The 19,258-nt window shown below is 31.3% G+C and overlaps 1 protein-coding gene across 1 annotated transcript; it reads left to right on the top strand.

The window, feature by feature from the left end:
- The first annotated feature begins 3,021 nt into the window (after positions 1 to 3,021).
- LOC117683280 (uncharacterized) lies at positions 3,022 to 16,663 on the top strand. Its single transcript, XM_066086213.1, has 5 exons — positions 3,022 to 3,146; positions 6,111 to 6,203; positions 6,581 to 6,817; positions 7,197 to 7,356; positions 16,409 to 16,663. Exons 1-5 carry the CDS (start codon positions 3,065 to 3,067, stop codon positions 16,587 to 16,589), a joined length of 753 nt encoding a protein of 250 aa, XP_065942285.1. The 5' UTR covers positions 3,022 to 3,064; the 3' UTR covers positions 16,590 to 16,663.
- Positions 16,664 to 19,258: the final 2,595 nt, after the last annotated feature.

Genomic DNA, 19,258 nt, shown 5'->3' with positions numbered 1-19,258 from the left:
CAGTGAGAAAAAAAACAAACTTCCACAAAACTTATGCTTTAATCAATTTCATAACAACTCTAAACTCAAATTCTTCTCCATAACCACCCGAACAGCTGCTGAACGTCCTTGTGTAATTTTTAACACAGACAACATAAAATTCAACAAAAAATGAAAAATATACGTTTCATGTAGTTTAACAACCTATCTGGCTACTAACTATACTTTAAAACTGAAACGTAATGTTGCAGTTTTTAAATTCTCCAAACGGGAATCTAGGCCTCTTGCTCATGGGTTCCTCTTCACTATGGACGGTTGCAGATGTTTCCGAAAAAACGGAACACTCGGGGATATTAGGAGCAGGAGTATTCAACGCAATCGAGTTATCGGTACACTCGTTGGGCGATGTGATCGGCTTTTTTGAAACGTTTTTGTCTTCACCCAAAAAGTTCCAATCCAGTTTAAATTCACCATGATCCAATCCTGTTTCGTACTCTGCAAGCGTCTGCGTAACGCTCATGTTCAGTAATCCGTCGAAAGCTTCCATTTCGTCACAAACTTGATGTCAAGTCGTCGATCTCTTCAATTTTGAATTCATCCTCAAGAAAATCTACGTCCATCTTTCAAAGCGGTCCAAACTGAAATGCCGCGCGAAAAATGCAGCTCGTGAAAGTAGGCGTGCCACAAATCATTTGCTGGACTAATTGTCATACAATAATTGCTGTATCTTGAAATGAAACGGGGTCGTGACCTCGTGCCCTTGCGGGCACTCGCCACGCCTCCGTTTCATTTCTAGATACAGCAATTATTGTATGACAATTAGTCCAACAAATATAACTTCCTTTTATACATTAACGATAATTTAGTTACTTTTACACAGTAAATGTAACTAGCTTATTGTTATTTTTCTTTATATATTCATGTATATTACAGTTATTCCTGGTTGAAATCCGTGCCTTTATGATTTTTGCTGTAAATGATATCATGGCCATTTTTTGATAATGACCAAATTTGTTTGAATGTGCAGATTTATGTCCAGATGGAACAGAGTGGCACTGTCATCATAATCACCATTCAATAATACCGGAATGTCATTGCAGAACCATACCTGGTGCGTATTATTCTTCAAAAGTATGGAACAAATATAGTGTAGTTCAGATCTATTGAGTAATGTTTATTTTTGAGTACATTTAGTAAGTACATTTAAGTGTTTTCTCGATGAGGAAATCTGAATAAATATAGATTCAAGCTTGCATTAAAAAACAAGCATCTAATGACATTCACCTTTTTTGGAGCTCAAAATATATCTCATATACTAGTAATGCGTGTTGTTGTATTTTGCTCTGCAGTGCTATATTCTTTCATAATCACATGGGAACCACGTGCACGAAAATCATTTAAGGAAACAGAGTGTTGTCACCAAATTACCAATCTATCTTTAATTTTAACGTTATGAACTATAAACTGAATTAAATGAAAAATAAAAAAAAATTGTCATATATTTTAGATTTCCGTGTTTTCCTAAATCTTTAAAGAGCCCATCTGCTTAAGGGTATTTATGCTGTTTTAACGGCATTCTGGCGATGTTGAAAATCAGACCTAAATTTTGTCAGCATGACTATACATACGAAAAAGAAGTTTGTAGAAAATATTTTGATAAATATTAACAAGGTACTAGCCATAATTTGAAAATGAATAACGCCGATTTACCTAATAAAATGCATATCCACAAACGAATAATGTTTGAGGTGGATTTGCGCATGTGCGCGGGATAGTAATTCAGAAAAGCAGCATGTAGAACAAGTTAATACAACATGTTGTTTACATTTGTTTGAATTCGTATAAACAAATTTGTGCTGTTAACAGAAAAAATATCAGATATTGTTATCTGCATTTTATGAAGATGGTCAATGACAATCGGTAATAGCTCTTTTGCAACTTACAATTATTTTCATACATTTGAAAACATATATAACGTATATAATTATGAATTAGAACTTTGAAATAATCACTTCTGGGTCAGTAAATAAAATAATTAGAGTCAATATTTAATACTTTTATATGCGTTTGATTTAAACTGTATAATTTGCAGAAAGCTTATAACTTTTGTAGCTTAATGGAAAGACACAAACATTTCTTTCTTTTAAAATTTCATTTGAAACAGCATATAATATACCTTTAAAAAGATCAATATAAATAAAATCTAAAAATGGAGACAATCATCGAACACTAGTAGTGTTTAAATGAATATGCATTAAAATAACCATTTCCCCCTAATATGAATACCTTTGTTCTTAATACTAATTATTAAGCTGTCGCGTTTATTATAGCATTATATATAATTTATATGATAGTAATTCTCCTACTAGCTGGCGACATTTCGTTTGGATTTTAACATAGCATTGAATTTTTGCTCTCATGACAGTGCATAGTTTGAAAAGGGGGCAAATTAAAATTTGAAGAGTAACTTATCAACTTTAACTTAAATACCGTTCGAGAGCTGTTATGATTATAGTAAATTGACGAGACAAACAGAACCATAGAGTTTTAACTTATATATAAATAATTTATGACTAGCTACAACGCCGATCCCGACCAAGTGTTCCTCTGATGTTAACTGTACTAGCTTCAACTGTCCAAGGCAACAATATCCATTTTGTGAACCCTATTTGGAATGGTCTGCTTGTGGATGTACAGGTTAAAATTATAGTGTCGTATATTAATCAAACACACATTAAAAATAGGCATAACTGTTTTGTTAAAATGAAACTGATTTTTGGATATCAATTACGAGTTATCGTATCTAACATATATTAAAAAGTTAAAAAGATAACTTATACTACGGTATATCTTTTATTTTGTTAGAGTGTACCAATGACCTTCACTGTAGTTGCCCGTCGGGAATGATTGGCCACTGCAGGGACAATACTTTTGAAAAGAAATGTGAATGCGAACAGTTGCCTCGTAAGTTTTTGCTATGCAAATATCGTTGTGAAATTTCTCCAAAGATAGTTGCTAGGGTCTGCTCAATTAACATTGCTCTACAGCTGCCACCTGTAAAAGTGATTCAGACTGCACCACACATATGTGTACAGGAAACTTAAGTCAGTCCTTCTGCCACGAGAAAAAGTTCCTCGTCTACGACTTTTCGTCTTGCGATTGTAGAGGTTAGTTTAAATTAAACATTGATTTACTTAAATGTAACACGGATGTCATTTTGAAAGAATCACAAGGGGTCTTGTTCGTCAAATTAAAATGGAAAGTATATCAAAGTTGGATGAACTATTTTTTTTCGTTTGAGAGGGATTTGGAATTGTAGTTAAAGATGTTGTTTACTCAGGGTTTGAGTTCTCAAATTCGGATTGTACAGGTTATAAAGTTCAATATCGTGAGTGAAATTTGTTCTAAACTCAAAACGTATTTATGAAATAAATTATTATTGAGATAACATTAATATTTTTACTTTATTATGAACTTAGGCTCACAAAGTTGGACTTTAAAACAAACAGAGAAAATTCGGGCTAAATTTTTCAGATTTTGTTTTTCACTGAAATATTTTTGTAGCATTGTAATAATTAAAGCTAAGATTTTATTCGTTCTTCAATTTAATTTTGCATATTTTCTATTGGTTTTATCTCACTTTTTCATTTAGAAAGTCATAGGACACACACTACAAAAATATTGAAAAATGTTTAAAAGTGAAGTACTATAATTAATGTTTTAGTATTATCCTTATTCAGTTTTTTGTTAAATTGAATAAAAAATGGGGAGGGATTTGAAAACTGATAGAGGAAATTTGGACTAGAATATTCATAAAAATCGTAATAAACACTTAATGCTTTGTATCTTTTTAGTGTCATTATCATTCATAAACTGTATATCTCTTTATTAAGAATTTAGCAATTTGTAATATGTAAACGATGTGACCGTTGGACCGAGCCCAGATTAAACACAGTGCAGTTTGATTTTTGTACAATTTATTTGAAACGCACATAGTACGATCCGCCTGGTTACCTACTCAAATCATTAGCAAAAGTTAAACTAAACACCATACGGTAGGTCTACATTATGACGTCATGTTTCGTACGTAAAACGTACAAGTTTTGCCTTCGGAAATAGCCGGAGAGTTAGGTGATTCCGAAAAAAAATCTTCTTTCATTGTTTATCAATTTAATTCTTATGAAAACTACCGGTAATAAAATTGAATACTAATTTTAGTGTCTAAAAGATCAGTTCCTTAATGTTAATATTTTTATTTTACCTGTGAGAATTTGGTAACTAAGACATGCATAGAACTAGTCGTGTTTCTTTAATTAAACCAATATTAAAACTTATCTGGCTTCACTTTAAATTTTTAAAAAATTTATATTACCTTCAACTGAAACAATGGAAAGTTTTTAATCGAGTCTAGAAGCAATAAACATCGATAAGTGCAAGTCAATCAATGGTCGAGCTAACTTTTCAAAAACAAAATGGCGGCCACTATTGCCGCGTCCAGGGCTGGAAAAAAAATTTTGCCCATAGTACCCAAGATTCAACTCTCATTTATTCACTGATTTTCTTATTTATACGCGTTCACATTATTTCTCGGTTCGCTGCGCTCGGTGTTATTTTCACAATCAAGAAAATCTCATCATAGTGTAAATTTTTTTGCGATTTTTCTTAAATTTTTAAAATATATTCCAAGGCCATTTACTCAAAAATAGGTCATTGGCCTACCTACTTTTTAAAGCGAAAAATAACACTACCATGAAAGGTCTAAAACACACTATAGATGATTTTTCATTATCATCCACGGCCGTAGCGTAATGGAGGCAATTGAGGCTTATGATTACATTTGAAACGACAACCAGTTTTAAACAATGTTTTCTTTTTAAATATCAGACTTAATTAAGAGGACCTGGCCCTGGAGCCATAGAAGTTAAACGAGTTCATGTTTGCTCGAGTCTCACTTTTCCGCTTGTAAAAGTGAGACTGAGAAAAACACCTCAAAAACTTCGCTATACTTAGTTATGAAAATTTACAGTTACGACAAAATTAAATTACATAAATGTTAATATTTATTATATCTTGATCCGTATTAAACCCATAATAATGCTCAGTCTTGATCCATATTAAAACCATCGACTCTCGATCATTGCTGCTACCCATCAAACCTTTAGAAGCGCTTCACTTTTTATGGATAATTCATTACATGATTCAGTAAACATGAACCATACAATGCTTTCGTTGGTGTTTCATACGGATTATATAGTTAGCTGGCATTGCAAAAATGTTTTTCTCTGCAATATGTTAGCTAAAGAACTTTATGGATTAAATTTTTAAAAAACGTGTTTTTAATTTTTTTACTTTATGTTTTTCCTCAAAGTTATTGTATTTTACTAGAACTGATACATGTACATTTTGCCTCGTTTGCAAATGGGGTGCACTACGGCAGTGTCATCACGGATTTTTTTTTTCATTCTACGTAAACATAATCCTTACCTTAAGGTAATTTTTTTTTTGGTTTTGTACAGATATAATCCCGTAAAGTCCCGATAAGATACTTTTCTTTAAATTGTTAACATGTTAAGGCTGCACTGCACAAATTTTCTGTAGAGTACAAACCTGGCAAATTTAATTTTTATGTTAGTTTAATCATGTAATATAAAATATCTATTAATGTATATAAAAGATGTATTAATGTGCATAAATTGTTCGTTTTCAATCGCTGTCATTACATACAACCCTTTTTCAAAATTAAAAACCTAAATAATGTATTATGAATGTAACTCCATTCCTCAGAACATACATGTAGTTGATTATATTAAAGCCAACTGAATATTTTAAAAATGAAACAGAAAACGAGCACACTCATATTCTTCATGCTTCTACACTATCATTATTGAAATTTTAAAAAATAAAATAGCATATGCAGTTATTGTTATTTTGTCCTAAGTTTTAGGTTTTGGAAATAGGAAAAAAAAAATAAACCGGATTTTATTTGTTATGTGTAATTATCCCTAAAAACTGAGTAATTAAATTACATGTATTCAAGTGCTTGTATTTGCGTGCATACGATAGAGAACTACAACTGTAATCTGTAATTATTAACGGGAGTTTTAAAAAAAAGTGTTATATCTCTTTTTCAGAATGTTCCAAGGATTCTGATTGTCATTGCCAGTCAGGGTTGATTTCAAGCTGTCAAATTTCTGCATTTGGAAATACTTGTCACTGTAACCAGGGTATGATACATATATTTAAAGAATATGAAGCTTTACAGTCTGATGCATAGTGACTAGTTAGGTGTCATTTAATTACAGACAGCACTGACGGTAATGATAACCTGTGAACAAATCTCCATTCCCAGTTACATGTAGATTAAACTACAAATTTATTGTTTTATATAAGCACAATTTGTCTTATAGTTTATACTTACTAAATTTAAACAATACAAGAAATACCAGTACTAGTTACATGTATGTATATTTGGTAAATCATAGGACTAGTGAGAATGTAACCATTGATATTAAACATCACTCAATTCGACATAAAGATGGGACAAAAGTCAACAAAAATAACTGGCGAATTTTATAAATAAAATTTATAGAATTTTCTACAGTACATTCTACGCACTCAACAAAAACAACAACCAAAATGGCGACAACTTTCATTACATTGATACCCGTGGTCTCCTTTGATCCACACCATGAATCGACGACACAACCAACACAAATGACCTCAATCGATCTGACAAAATCAACGACAGATTCCACACAGACTCCCCAGTCAACCAACACCACGATACCCGAAAACAACACAACTCTAATAATGGTAACTTTAACAACAAAACCACAAGGTTTGTAAATAGTTAACATAAGAATTTGCATAAGTACAGTATATAGCACATTCATTAAATAAAAGTTTTAAAGTCAATTTCACAATATAAAATGAGATATATAGCAAAGTTAAGAAGATTTATTATAATGATTAAGATGTCGTTTAACAATAACATCGAACTGAAATGGTACAAATTACTATATAAAAGAAAATGAAAGTAATTAATCTTTAATAAACATAGTTAAACATTAAATATACGTTTAAAGAACGCTTTATAATTTGTAGTGATATATGATTTAACTCTACTAATAAAGAGTAGAAAATCAGTTTGTTAGTTAAAATCCATACACCATCAAATATTTTTTATTTATTATAAATATATTCCATTTATACACAAGGTGTAAGAAAATGCCACATTTGTGGAGATTCTCCAAACTCCATCCCGTGTGACACAAGGTCAATTTACTTGGGAAATTTACAGGACTGTGCCCCAGGAGAGAACTATTGTATGACTGACCTAATCCATACTGGCCAGTCTTTTCCAAGTATCTATAAAAGGTAAAAAAAAAACCCACCTGAATATACCATATGATAACTATTGTTAAATAAACACTTTATGATACAATCTTAAAATTAAAAATGAAAAAAAATAAAATAAAAAGTAATATGTTTGATTTCTTAAATGGGCATTGTCACGGTTTTGGTCAAATTTTATTTTCTATTTTTAGCCGGACTCTGCTGAAAGCTGAGTCCTGGCTGTAGGCAGGCAATTCGCTAAAGTAACAATAAATAGCACAACTTCAAAAGTAAAGAAAAATCAAACAGCGTCAAAGTAAAAGTCCGGAAGCCCATTGGTGCCACTTAGGAAAAATATTTTATCTGGCGGCCGCCAGATAATTATTTGGCGGCCGCCACTTATTATCTGGCGGCCGCCACATAACTTTCTGGCGGCCGCCACATAATTTTCTGGCGGCCGCCACATAATTATTTGGCGACTGCCACATAATTATATAGCGGCCGCCACATAATTATTTGGCGGCCGCCAGATAAAACCTGTCTTCCTGATGCGCGCGCATGTATTAATGGGAGCTTTTTTAGGGAGTTGTGGATACACTCTAATTTATTTCTGAAACTTGACATTAAATATCAATTACAGAGCTTAGGAATTTGAAAAACTGGTTGAGTTGAATGTATAGAAGACTTTGTTGTTAGAATCTAGAATGAATTTTATATTACTTTGTGCCTTGTATTATACATGTATGTTGTAAAACATGGTATTTTAGAGTTGATTCTGAACTTTTAAAACTGAACTAAACACCCGTTCAGGAAATCTTAACATTAAAAAACCTTAACTTGAGAGGAATTTTATGTAAACATGTATAAGTAAAGGAACACACTGTCTTTTATATGTTTTAATCTTGGTATAAGAATTTACCAACGCAGATTAAAGTCAGCTTTATTGACCACGACAGCTAGTACAGGCAATACTATCACGAGAGCAGATCCATCTATGACTTTATAAGGATAAACTAGGATAAGTGTGTACTAGCATTCGTGGCCATAAAAATGAAACTATTTAACTGACTGTGTTGTTAAACTCTTTTTCCAAATCACATGAAAGGCAGTACAATTAAAAAGACCGTGATCGGCCACATTCTCTCTGGGTAAATCAAAGTACTGAGAGTACTGAAAGGCGGGGTCTTGAAAGTTTGAATTTGTAATTGTTCACGTTTTCCTCCATTATGTTTCAAAAATGATGAGTTTGAATTAGTTGTTTCAAACTACATGTAGTATGCTAAAGTTTGGCTTTGTGCAATTGCCTGATACTTTGTCATAATTTTGCTAAATCCCGACCGGGACTGTTCTTCATAATTGTAGAAAATTGTCACAATGGTATATTATGTAAAATAAGACCCCAAGAAAAAAAAGAAAAAAAAACTACAACTAACCGGGAAAATCAAAACAACTATATTTAGGTATATAATTTAAATCGTTATATTTATTTATTTTGTGATCAAAGGGAAAATCTATAAGTCGAACGGTATCTGTTATACAAGGTTTATGGAAACTCCGAAAACTCTCAAACTGTTGAATTACCGAACAAAGTTAACATTTGTATACCGATAACAAACACAGGCATCTAATGTTAGAAATATTTCTTTTTTACAATAAGATTATTCCAAGTATATGGTGGCATATCTCTGCCCCCTGTGTGCAAGTTATTTTTCTCTTAATTATGTTGACATGCAAGATAAATATGTTGACATGCAAAATAGTTATGTCAACATGCAACATAACTATGTTGACATGCAAGAAAACTGCAATCCAATAAGAGTTATAAAAATCTCAAATATCGCCAACATGTGACATCCAAGATGCTAGATACGCTACCTATTGATGTCAACATGCAACTTCTTTATGTCGACATGCAACTTATTTATGTCAACATGCAATTTAGTTATGTTAACATGCAATTTATAAGTTGCATGTCAACATATTTATCTCGCATGTAAACATAACTAAGTTGCGTTTTGACATATTCATCTCGCATGTCGACATAAATAAGTTGCATATCGACATAAATAAGTTGCATGTTGACATAAATAAGTTGCATGCCAGCATGTTTATCTTGCATGCTAACATAAATAAGTTGCATGTCGACATAGAAAGATAGCATCTAGCATCTTGGATGTCACAGGTGGGCGATTTTTTGAGATTTTGTATAATTCATATTAGATTGCAATTTCTTGCATGTCAACATAGTTATGTTGCATGTTGAAATAACTATCTTGCATGTCAATATATTTATCTTGCATGTCGACATATTTCATAGAAAAATATCTTGCACACAAGGGGCAGAGATATGCCACCATAACCGAACTTCATGCGCGAGCCGAGGTTAAAATACACAGATGTCCTACATATTAAATAGTTGTTTCATTGGCGTCCAGTTAACACGCGTTATGACTGCTGTTCATCTCTAAAAAAACAATTTGTACATAGAAAATAAAAACAAGTCTGACTTTGCCTTCTGGTGCATTGACTCTTTAATTAATTAAACTGAATTTAGATTTTGAACAATACATTGTAAGCAAAATCTATATAGATTATACATTTTGGGTGACCAATAGATTAATTGATATATACAATCTTAACGATTGAAGAACCAAGTTAAATGTTAATGTTCATGTTGTCCGGCTTAGTTGGAATATGCAAATGAATCATGTAATTTGTTTTAATGTTATGAGACATTTTCTATACTTTATAACGGACCAAACCAGTCAAATTCATGATTTAAAAGAATTCTTCATCAATAGCTTAATGCCTCTCATCAGAAACTCAGCTGATCTTTCTCCCATTGATAAATATCTCGCACCAATATTAGACCTATGAATTCAGAGATAACGCATGGTTGTTATGTTTAAAATTTTTAATTTATTGTGTGGTAGTACATGTAAATGAATAGGACTTATTTCAATTTTAAGAAGATAAAAAGTAAGTTTTTATCACAGTTTTAAAATCGGATTTACAATTCCTTTATTGTAGCTCCTCGAAAAATTTGAAATTAAATCGCTTTCGAAATTAAAGGGGAAGGAAAGTCAAAACATAATTTATTTATTTTAATAAAGTGGTGTAAATTATCACATGTGGTCATGCTGTTTTGAAAATAAAATACGTAATTAAGCTTTAATGAACGTTTGAAGTTGGAGAAATCGTATTTACTGGAGGCTGACATGATGTAGATCTCTTTTGTATTAAAAACCAAATAAATTAATTATTTTGACGTCACACCATCTACTCCGGTTTGGTTTACATATACAAATGAATGTACACAGTGCTCGGAATATAATTAACGCTGGTTTATGCCTTTCTGTTACTCAAATAATCGACTAAACAAAATTGATAATGTTTGAGTTCACACGTCAATCTAAAGAATAAATACATGTATCATTGTATGCATAAATACAATAATGCATTTTTATAAGAAAATGGCAGCTGTTAATCTGCTATCATTCAAAGTTGAAAACGACCTCGATTAAATTTTTTAATCCAAGTCAAGTCCTTCGGTAACTGGATAAATGTTATAATTGTAATCGGGATGTTTAAAATTCATTCTTTAAAGTCGGAATTATCATGTCAAAATAACGACGGCAGACATTTTCTTTGATACTTGGCATCTGTTGACAATTTCCACATTTACGCGGAGATTTCTCCGACACTAACCTCCGCTTTTAGATTTCAACGAACATGCTCCATTTGACGTTAGTTTGTAGTTTGCAAAGGTAAAAGATGTTATGTTGAGAAGACAAACCGGAATAGATGGTGTGACGTCCTAGATTAAAGTTCAATGGCAGCCCCAATGGCGGCGGAAAATTTAAATTAAGCGACCAATTTTCTTGATTTATTCATTGTTCCGGGGTTTTTAATGAAAATAAATACGATTTACAATTATAGTAGATGATAATTAATTGATTTATTGTACAACATATTTTTAGTTTCCTTCCCCTTGAAGTTCATTTTTCCAAGACACGCATTAAATTGTGCGTCTAATAAACGAGAGTGTATTTAAAGGACAAAGATCCCTCAATTGACAATATCCTGCAACATTTGTTAATTTTACTGTTAAAAGCGTTAAATTTGCATATTTTAGAAATTTTAAAATCAAATAAATCTGAATTAATAGCTAAAATTAACAATCTACAATTATCATATATAACAGCCAATCAGGAAAGGTCTACCCCAAAATATGACGTGATTCATTCACTTTTGGTCTCCATTTTCTTGTTTTATCGATTTGAAAAGCAGATGCCTAAATTGGAGTATAATTTTTAATGAAATTTCGGAAACGGTTGTATCGTGATTCGTGTAAATGATGAACGAGTTTACACAAAAAAGTAGTAAGTGGCGAAGAAATTTATTTTTTTACCTATTAATTTTATATGAATCGCTGCAAAAAAATCGTGACAGGTGAGAAGGTCTAAAAAATCAAAATGGCCACTGCGACAATTTTGTTATTGTTAAAGTACTTGGAATAATCTTATTGTAAAAAAGAAATATTTTTAACGTTAGATGCCTGTGTTTGTTATCGGTATACAAATGTTAACTTTGTTCGGTAATTCAACAGTTTGAGAGTTTTCGGAGTTTCCATAAACCTTGTATAACAGATACCGTTCGACTTATAGATTTTCCCTTTGATCACAAAATAAATAAATATAACGATTTAAATTATATACCTAAATATAGTTGTTTTGATTTTCCCGGTTAGTTGTAGTTTTTTTTTCTTTTTTTTCTTGGGGTCTTATTTTACATAATATACCATTGTGACAATTTTCTACAATTATGAAGAACAGTCCCGGTCGGGATTTAGCAAAATTATGACAAAGTATCAGGCAATTGCACAAAGCCAAACTTTAGCATACTACATGTAGATTGAAACAACTAATTCAAACTCATCATTTTTGAAACATAATGGAGGAAAACGGGAACAAATACAAATTCAAACTTTCAAGACCCCGCCTTTCAGTACTCTCAGTACTTTGATTTACCCAGAGAGAATGTGGCCGATCACGGTCTTTTTAATTGTACTGCCTTTCATGTGATTTGGAAAAAGAGTTTAACAACACAGTCAGTTAAATAGTTTCATTTTTATGGCCACGAATGCTAGTACACACTTATCCTAGTTTATCCTTATAAAGTCATAGATGGATCTGCTCTCGTGATAGTATTGCCTGTACTAGCTGTCGTGGTCAATAAAGCTGACTTTAATCTGAGTTGGTAAATTCTTATACCAAAATTAAAACATATAAAAGACAGTGCGTTCCTTTACTTATACATGTTTACATAAAATTCCTCTCAAGTTAAGGTTTTTTAATGTTAAGATTTCCTGAACGGGTGTTTAGTTCAGTTTTAAAAGTTCAGAATCAACTCTACCATGTTTTACAACATACATGTATATAATACAAGGCACAAAGTAAATATATAAAATTCATTCTAGATTCTAACAACAAAGTCTTCTATACATTCAACTCAACCAGTTTTTCAAATTCCTAAGCTCTGCAATTGATATTTAATGTCAAGTTTCAGAAATAATTAATAAAACTAATAAATTAGAGTGTATCCACAAATGTGTTGGCATTTTGTTTGTTTTTTTTAATTTCGAGAGAATTGTATATCTTTTTAGTTTTCTTACATGTATTTATAACGTGGTTTAAAAACAAGACTATGCATTTTGGACACATACAATGCGCATGAATTTCCATAAACTTTGATGCGCGTTGAAGAAATGGGGATTGAATATATAACGCTTATTGCAAAATTAAAGACAGAAACTGTTGAATTTTTTTTCTACTAAACAGACATATTTTTGTTTATAGTCGCTTACAAAATTTGGTCGCTCTCAGACGCTTTAAGGACATTAAAAGCATGAGAGAGAGAGAGAGAGAGAGAGAGAGAGAGAGAGAGAGAGAGAGAGAGAGAGAAATTGCGATTTTCAGTCTTTACTACACGGTATGCATAAAGACGACCCAAAAAAGCCCGGCTTTCAGTACTTTGATTATTATTTATAATGCTTTAGAAAAGCATTTTTTATGATCAATCAATATCTGAGTGCCAGTCGTAGAGAATACAGGGCTCACAATTCTTTGTCGTGTTAACTAGGCTCGTGCCCTGTTTTTGTTTACATTAGTTAAATATACCGGATAAAATTATTTTCCAAGCTGATTTCTCTATGTTCTATTTTATTTTAAGCATAAAAAATTGTTTATCATTTATCACATTCATTTTAGGCCTAAAAATGAAACTTTTGCCCCAACATTCAAACATAAGCAAAAACATGATGTAGCTTTGTTTACATGACATAGAATGGCCAGTTCTGTATCTCAGTTAATAAACGACCACTGACACTCATATTTTGGTTGACTATTAGAAACGCCTTACTGAAGCAATGTAAATAATTAACAAGAGGCCCATGGGTCACACATTGCTCACCTGAATAATAGTTCATTCTATTTTAAAATAGTTTATTTTTTGTTTATCTTGGAAAAATTGTTGTGACTGCAAAAATGGTATTTTAGAGCTTAAAATTTGGTCTCATTTGATGTGTAATATCGATCCATCAAATAAAATATTGGTGCGTTAGGAACATCAGATGTTGCATTCTCATCTGTTTTATAAAATGAATTTATAATGGAAAGACCATCGATGATTCATACTTTTCTTACCATAATCTTTACTATTCTTTCCTATCTGTGCTTTCCTTACTGTGTGTTTGTGAATCAAAACTTCGTAAAAAGTAAGATCCAGAAGTTGTTTGAATTTAGTTATCTTTGATCCCGATTAAATTTTATTAATTGATGTCGGGATCGAAATTCAAAATAACTATTCGATAAACTTTTCACCAACAATTTAACTCAATCGCATATTCTCGGACATTTCTTTCCGGCAGAGCTCGAAAAAATACTTCGAATGTAATACATTAGCGTCCTTGACAACCCCCTTTATAAAAAAAAAAAATAAACTTGATATTAATACAACACATTTTACGATCTGTGGAGGTGTGAGCTAGACTTTATCAAAGTCAATGATATACCTTAAATTATACCACAGAAGCGTGCAGAAGGCTGTCTAGCCGATACTTATTTTATTTTGAAGCGACTCCATTTTGTAAAACGATTCTAAAATCCGGTAATGTTAATACATTCGAAGTATTTTTCCGAGCTCTGCCGGAAAGGCCAGGGAAGCTGCGATTAAATTTAACTATGATAAACTTATCACCCGAATTTCTGATTTCAACAATTTAGAATCTACACTCTCTTGATATGGTTGTATAGTAATTTAACAAATATTGGCATTGTAGTTTTTGTGAAGAAGATTTTTAAACATTTCCCAATAATATTTCTATGTTAAATTTTGAACCCTCTTAAATTAAGGGCCCCAATATTAGTCAGGGGGTCATCATGATTTTAACAATTCATAAACGCATTATATGAGGATGGTTGCATAGTAATCTCACAAATTAAAGCATTGTAGTGTTTGAGAAGAAGATTTTTTTAACATTTTCAACATATATTCCTATGTTAAACTTTGAATCCCTCTTAGCCCCCCCCCCCCCCCCCCCAGTATTAGTTCAGGTGGAGACGAATTAGAATCTAAACTATCTTATGATGTTTGCATAGTAATTTCATAAATTGAAGCATTGTTTTTTTACAAGAAGAGTTTTGTTTTGGGGGTTTTTTGTTGGTTTTTTTTTGTTTTTTGTTGTTGTTTTTTTACATTTTACAATATATCTTTATGTTAAAGAACTATATATGATAAGAGTTAAATTTGGCCCCCATAATTCGCCATTTTTTAAGTGTTTTGGGTACAATATATAAAATGTTAACTAATTTTTTAGAAGAGTTGATATAAAATATTTTTTTCATATATTTATTTTATTTATTTGCACTCACTGGCAGTATATGACGTCAGAAGTGACGCCATTTCTGTAATTTAATCAAAATCGGCCAGAAATTGACATTTTTCTTATATATTTACGAATGGGAAATATAGAGCGCATGCTTGAACAAGGAAAATTTTTTTGTCACTTATTAGTCTTGGCTAGATACATCTCTGATTAAAATATTTTATTTGTTCAAGAATGCGCTCTATGTTTTCGGAAGGAAAAACTGCTTGAAAACAAGCTGTTTTACGCTAAAAATGCAAAAAAAGGCGGGAAAATGTTGTCTTTACGATGTCATATTTCTAAATTGTGGACACTTGAACCAAAATGAATATTATGTAAACACATCACATACATATCTGTATTAAGAAAACAAAGAATGATAGTAAAATGTTGATGTTCATTTTAGGGGGCCATTTTAGGCCCTTATCATATATAGTCCTTTGAACCCCTCATGAAGCCCTAGTATAAGTCCGGGGATCACTGTTAAAAAATCATAGTCTACATTATACAATGATGCTTGCATAGTTATTTCGTAAACTGAAGCATTGTAGTGTTTGAGAATAAGATTTTTTAAAAAACATTTTCCCTATTTATTTTCATGTTAAACTTTGAAACCCTGTTGGAGCCCCACTGTAGGTCCCATATTACTTTCCTTTTAAAAAGGATTGCGCCGTTTATTTTACACTTTAGAATCCCTTCCTATAAAAATGCTGTAAACCAAGTTTGGTTATAGAGAGGAAGAATGTGAAAAAGTTTACAGACAGACAGACAGACGAACGGACGAAAGACAATGGTGATCAGAAAAGCTCACCTGAACGTGAACAAAAAACGGAAAAATAATTTATAATGACCAAAATTGTGACCGTGCCCCTTTTAGTGTTTTATCGCGGACCTTATAATTTCAATTCTTAGTCCAGCTGGTTATCACATGTTTTGGTTTACATTATAATGAATACATAGTTTCATTTTATTTATCTTTTTAATTTATGTCTCGTTTTTTGCAAAATTATTAATAAACCCAATAAAACATTAATCCTGTGTTTACGAGTATTTTCAAATCAAAATTTATTTTTAAACACAAGGTACAAGTCTCAAGAAATAGTGCTTCGTTTTCAGCGTTAAATACCACCTAAAAAAATATGATTGAAAAGAATAAATTGTGTTTACAAGGTGTGTGACAGAGGATGAGTGCCGGAACAAGTGGCTCCATCAAACATCTGACCTTGAACATTGTACTAACTATGGCAACGTCCTTGTCGAAGGTCACTACAGCTGTCACTTCTGTTGCACATCGGACGGATGTAACTCGAAGCAGATTCCTGACAAATCCACACTGTACATTAAAGCCTGAGTGGAGCCATATATATAAATGTCAAGTATACAATATATACGAATGCTTGAAATGTAATACAACAATAAAATAACGCAAGCTCTTTGGCAAATTGACATTCCTTAAATACACTTCAACAATCTGTGGTATAGGGTTTATGCTTCTGACAGTTTATGACGTTAAAAAAACCAACATGTATTTAAGTATTCCAATCCAAATGAATCGGAAAAATTTTCTTAAAAAAGTTTTTTCACGACGAAAACATAGAACCTAGCCCTCTACAAAACTATCTTCTGTGAAAAAAAAAATAATCTGTAATGATAGTTCTTTGATGGACACAACTTTCAGTTAACTGTTGATTAAACAATGACAAAATGTATGGGGGAAAGGTGACTAGATTTTAGTTTAAATAAATTTAGACTCATTTTCATTAATATGTTAAAACACAAATATACATGTAAAACTTCGTAATAAACAACACCAATTTCTAATACACTCATGTAAGAGGCGATGTAGGTGCATGGGCAACGTTTCGATCTAACAATAGCTTTTGTGAATAGTACTATGGAACGTAATCATACTTTTGTCAAAAGTTAAAGGTGTAATAGCAGACGTACGATTCTTTGCGAATAGACCCCCAGATTTTAGATTTTTTTTCTTCTTAATTTATACACATGTATGCAGAAATCGAAAATGTGTTGCTGTGTCCTTTAGCAAAAATATTGATTTATTTCAAACATATGTGCATGTACCTTAAGGTGGTTCTACACACCAATATATTCGTTAATGGATAGTTACAGAGTTTTTTTTTAAATATGATTTCAAAGAAAAGAGACGAATATCGACTGTCAACTATTTTACATAATTCTTTTGAAATATATTATTGGAAACTCATTTTTCCTGCTAACATGATATTTTAGAGCTGAAAACATTTGGTCACAATTGATGCACCATACAATTATATACAAGTTAAAGACCAAATAAGCTTTATAAGATTTGATAAAAATATATTTATAAAAATGAAAATCAATTGTACAGTAAATATTTTCAAACCTATTATACAATTGCTATCGTTCACATTTTAACACGAAATTGAAACAAAATTGTAAAATTTGGGTATAGTTGGAAAATCATAGATTCGAACAAAATCATATAGAGTCTGGATTTTTATCACAATTTTCCAAGAATCCAAGGTTATTTGGCTTAAAATGCTTTGTTCGTCAATTGTAAATATTATGTACAATGCATATGAATTTTCTCAGCGTAAACCGCATTAGTTTTTATACAATTTCACTTGAAGAATAAATCTGATCGAGTTCAGTTTTTGTTCAAATCGGGATTGGTACACATTGAATTTTAAAAAATCAAAAATTTCTCTATTTCCGTTTCAATTTCTATGTAAAATATTTTTTGACAAGTGCTTTTTGTGACTATTTGCTATACATGTGGTTTAGCTTTTATCCAAAGATTTATAAGAATAACGATTTTAATATACACACAAATATTAATTTAAATTAAGACTCGACAAGACCATTTTTGGCATTTTTTATAATACTACATGTATATATAACGCCTCAATTGAGACAAATTGGTAAGCTCTAAAATGTCCTGTTTTCAGTTAGAATAATTTTCCTTTTCACAGAAAAAATACAAAAAGTCATATAAAATGATTGAAAGCTGATATTGGTGTCTACTTGTATTGTGTAAATTCCTATTTCAACAAATATGCTTTATCAAACCATCAAATAAAATATTCGTTTGTCGATGAGCCTTCAAAAAAGATAGAGAAGAATAGAAGAAATTAATGAAAAGCAGTTTTAAATGTATATTGCATTGACATGTCTTTGATCTTATACTAATAGTTTAATAACAGCATGACATAACACCACGAAGTAAAGCACTACAAAACAAGATACTTTTTGTTATCTTAACAAATGAAAACGTAAATGAAAACATTTTATCTAGACAAAACATTTTATGGCTTTGTCCATAAACTAATATAAAGGAAAATAATTATACACGTGTTGGTCATTAATCGAAATGATATTGATACACGTACAATCTAATTAAAATTAGAACATCCATCCGCTCCCCGGTTTTCGATATGTCACGCGACATATCGAAAACCGGGGAGCTTATGGAAATTCTAATTTTAATTAGATTGATACAAGTACATGTACTAGGTTCAACGAAAATAAAAGCGTGGATTCTTGTAATTAACTTAAAATGCAAAGAAACTGCAAAGTTGATTTTCAAAAATAATCACGTAAAAGAAAGAGATATATACATGCACATACCTTTAATTAATATTTTGTACAAAAGTTAAGATTTATATTCTATTAATTCAGAAGACAATTACAGATAAGTTGTAATATATTATATGGTGATAACGCAATTCAATACTAAAATCAATATTAACATATGAATGCATTATAATGCGTTTTTTCTCATGTTTCATTAAGAAACCGTCATCCCTACTTGAGGAAAAATCAATAGGTACAGTTGATAAAAAATGGACTGCTTAATTAAACTGATTCTCAAAAGCAATGCATTACAAATAAAAACAGTCTGCTATTTATATGCGTTTACATAGAAGGATCTGTATGATAACATATCAACTTTTTGATGTATGAAGAATGAATTATTTTTAAACTCTCCCTATCAATCAACAAGCCATAACACACATATCA

Source organism: Magallana gigas, chromosome 5 (assembly GCF_963853765.1).
Source record: "Magallana gigas chromosome 5, xbMagGiga1.1, whole genome shotgun sequence".
NCBI classification, from domain to species: Eukaryota; Metazoa; Mollusca; class Bivalvia; order Ostreida; family Ostreidae; genus Magallana; species Magallana gigas.
Note: the sequence above shows the minus strand (reverse complement) of the source record. Positions and strands in the feature narration are given on the sequence as shown.

What these genes read in the sequence shown, in the direction of transcription:
- LOC117683280 (XM_066086213.1), top strand. Translation starts at nt 3,065, where the DNA reads ATGTGTACAGGAAACTTAAGTCAGTCCTTCTGCCACGAGAAAAAGTTC. An exon ending in TTCGTCTTGCGATTGTAGAG is followed by an intron (nt 3,147 to 6,110) that starts GTTAGTTTAAAT and finishes TCTCTTTTTCAG; the next exon opens with AATGTTCCAAGGATTCTGAT. An exon ending in TACTTGTCACTGTAACCAGG is followed by an intron (nt 6,204 to 6,580) that starts GTATGATACATA and finishes AATTTTCTACAG; the next exon opens with TACATTCTACGCACTCAACA.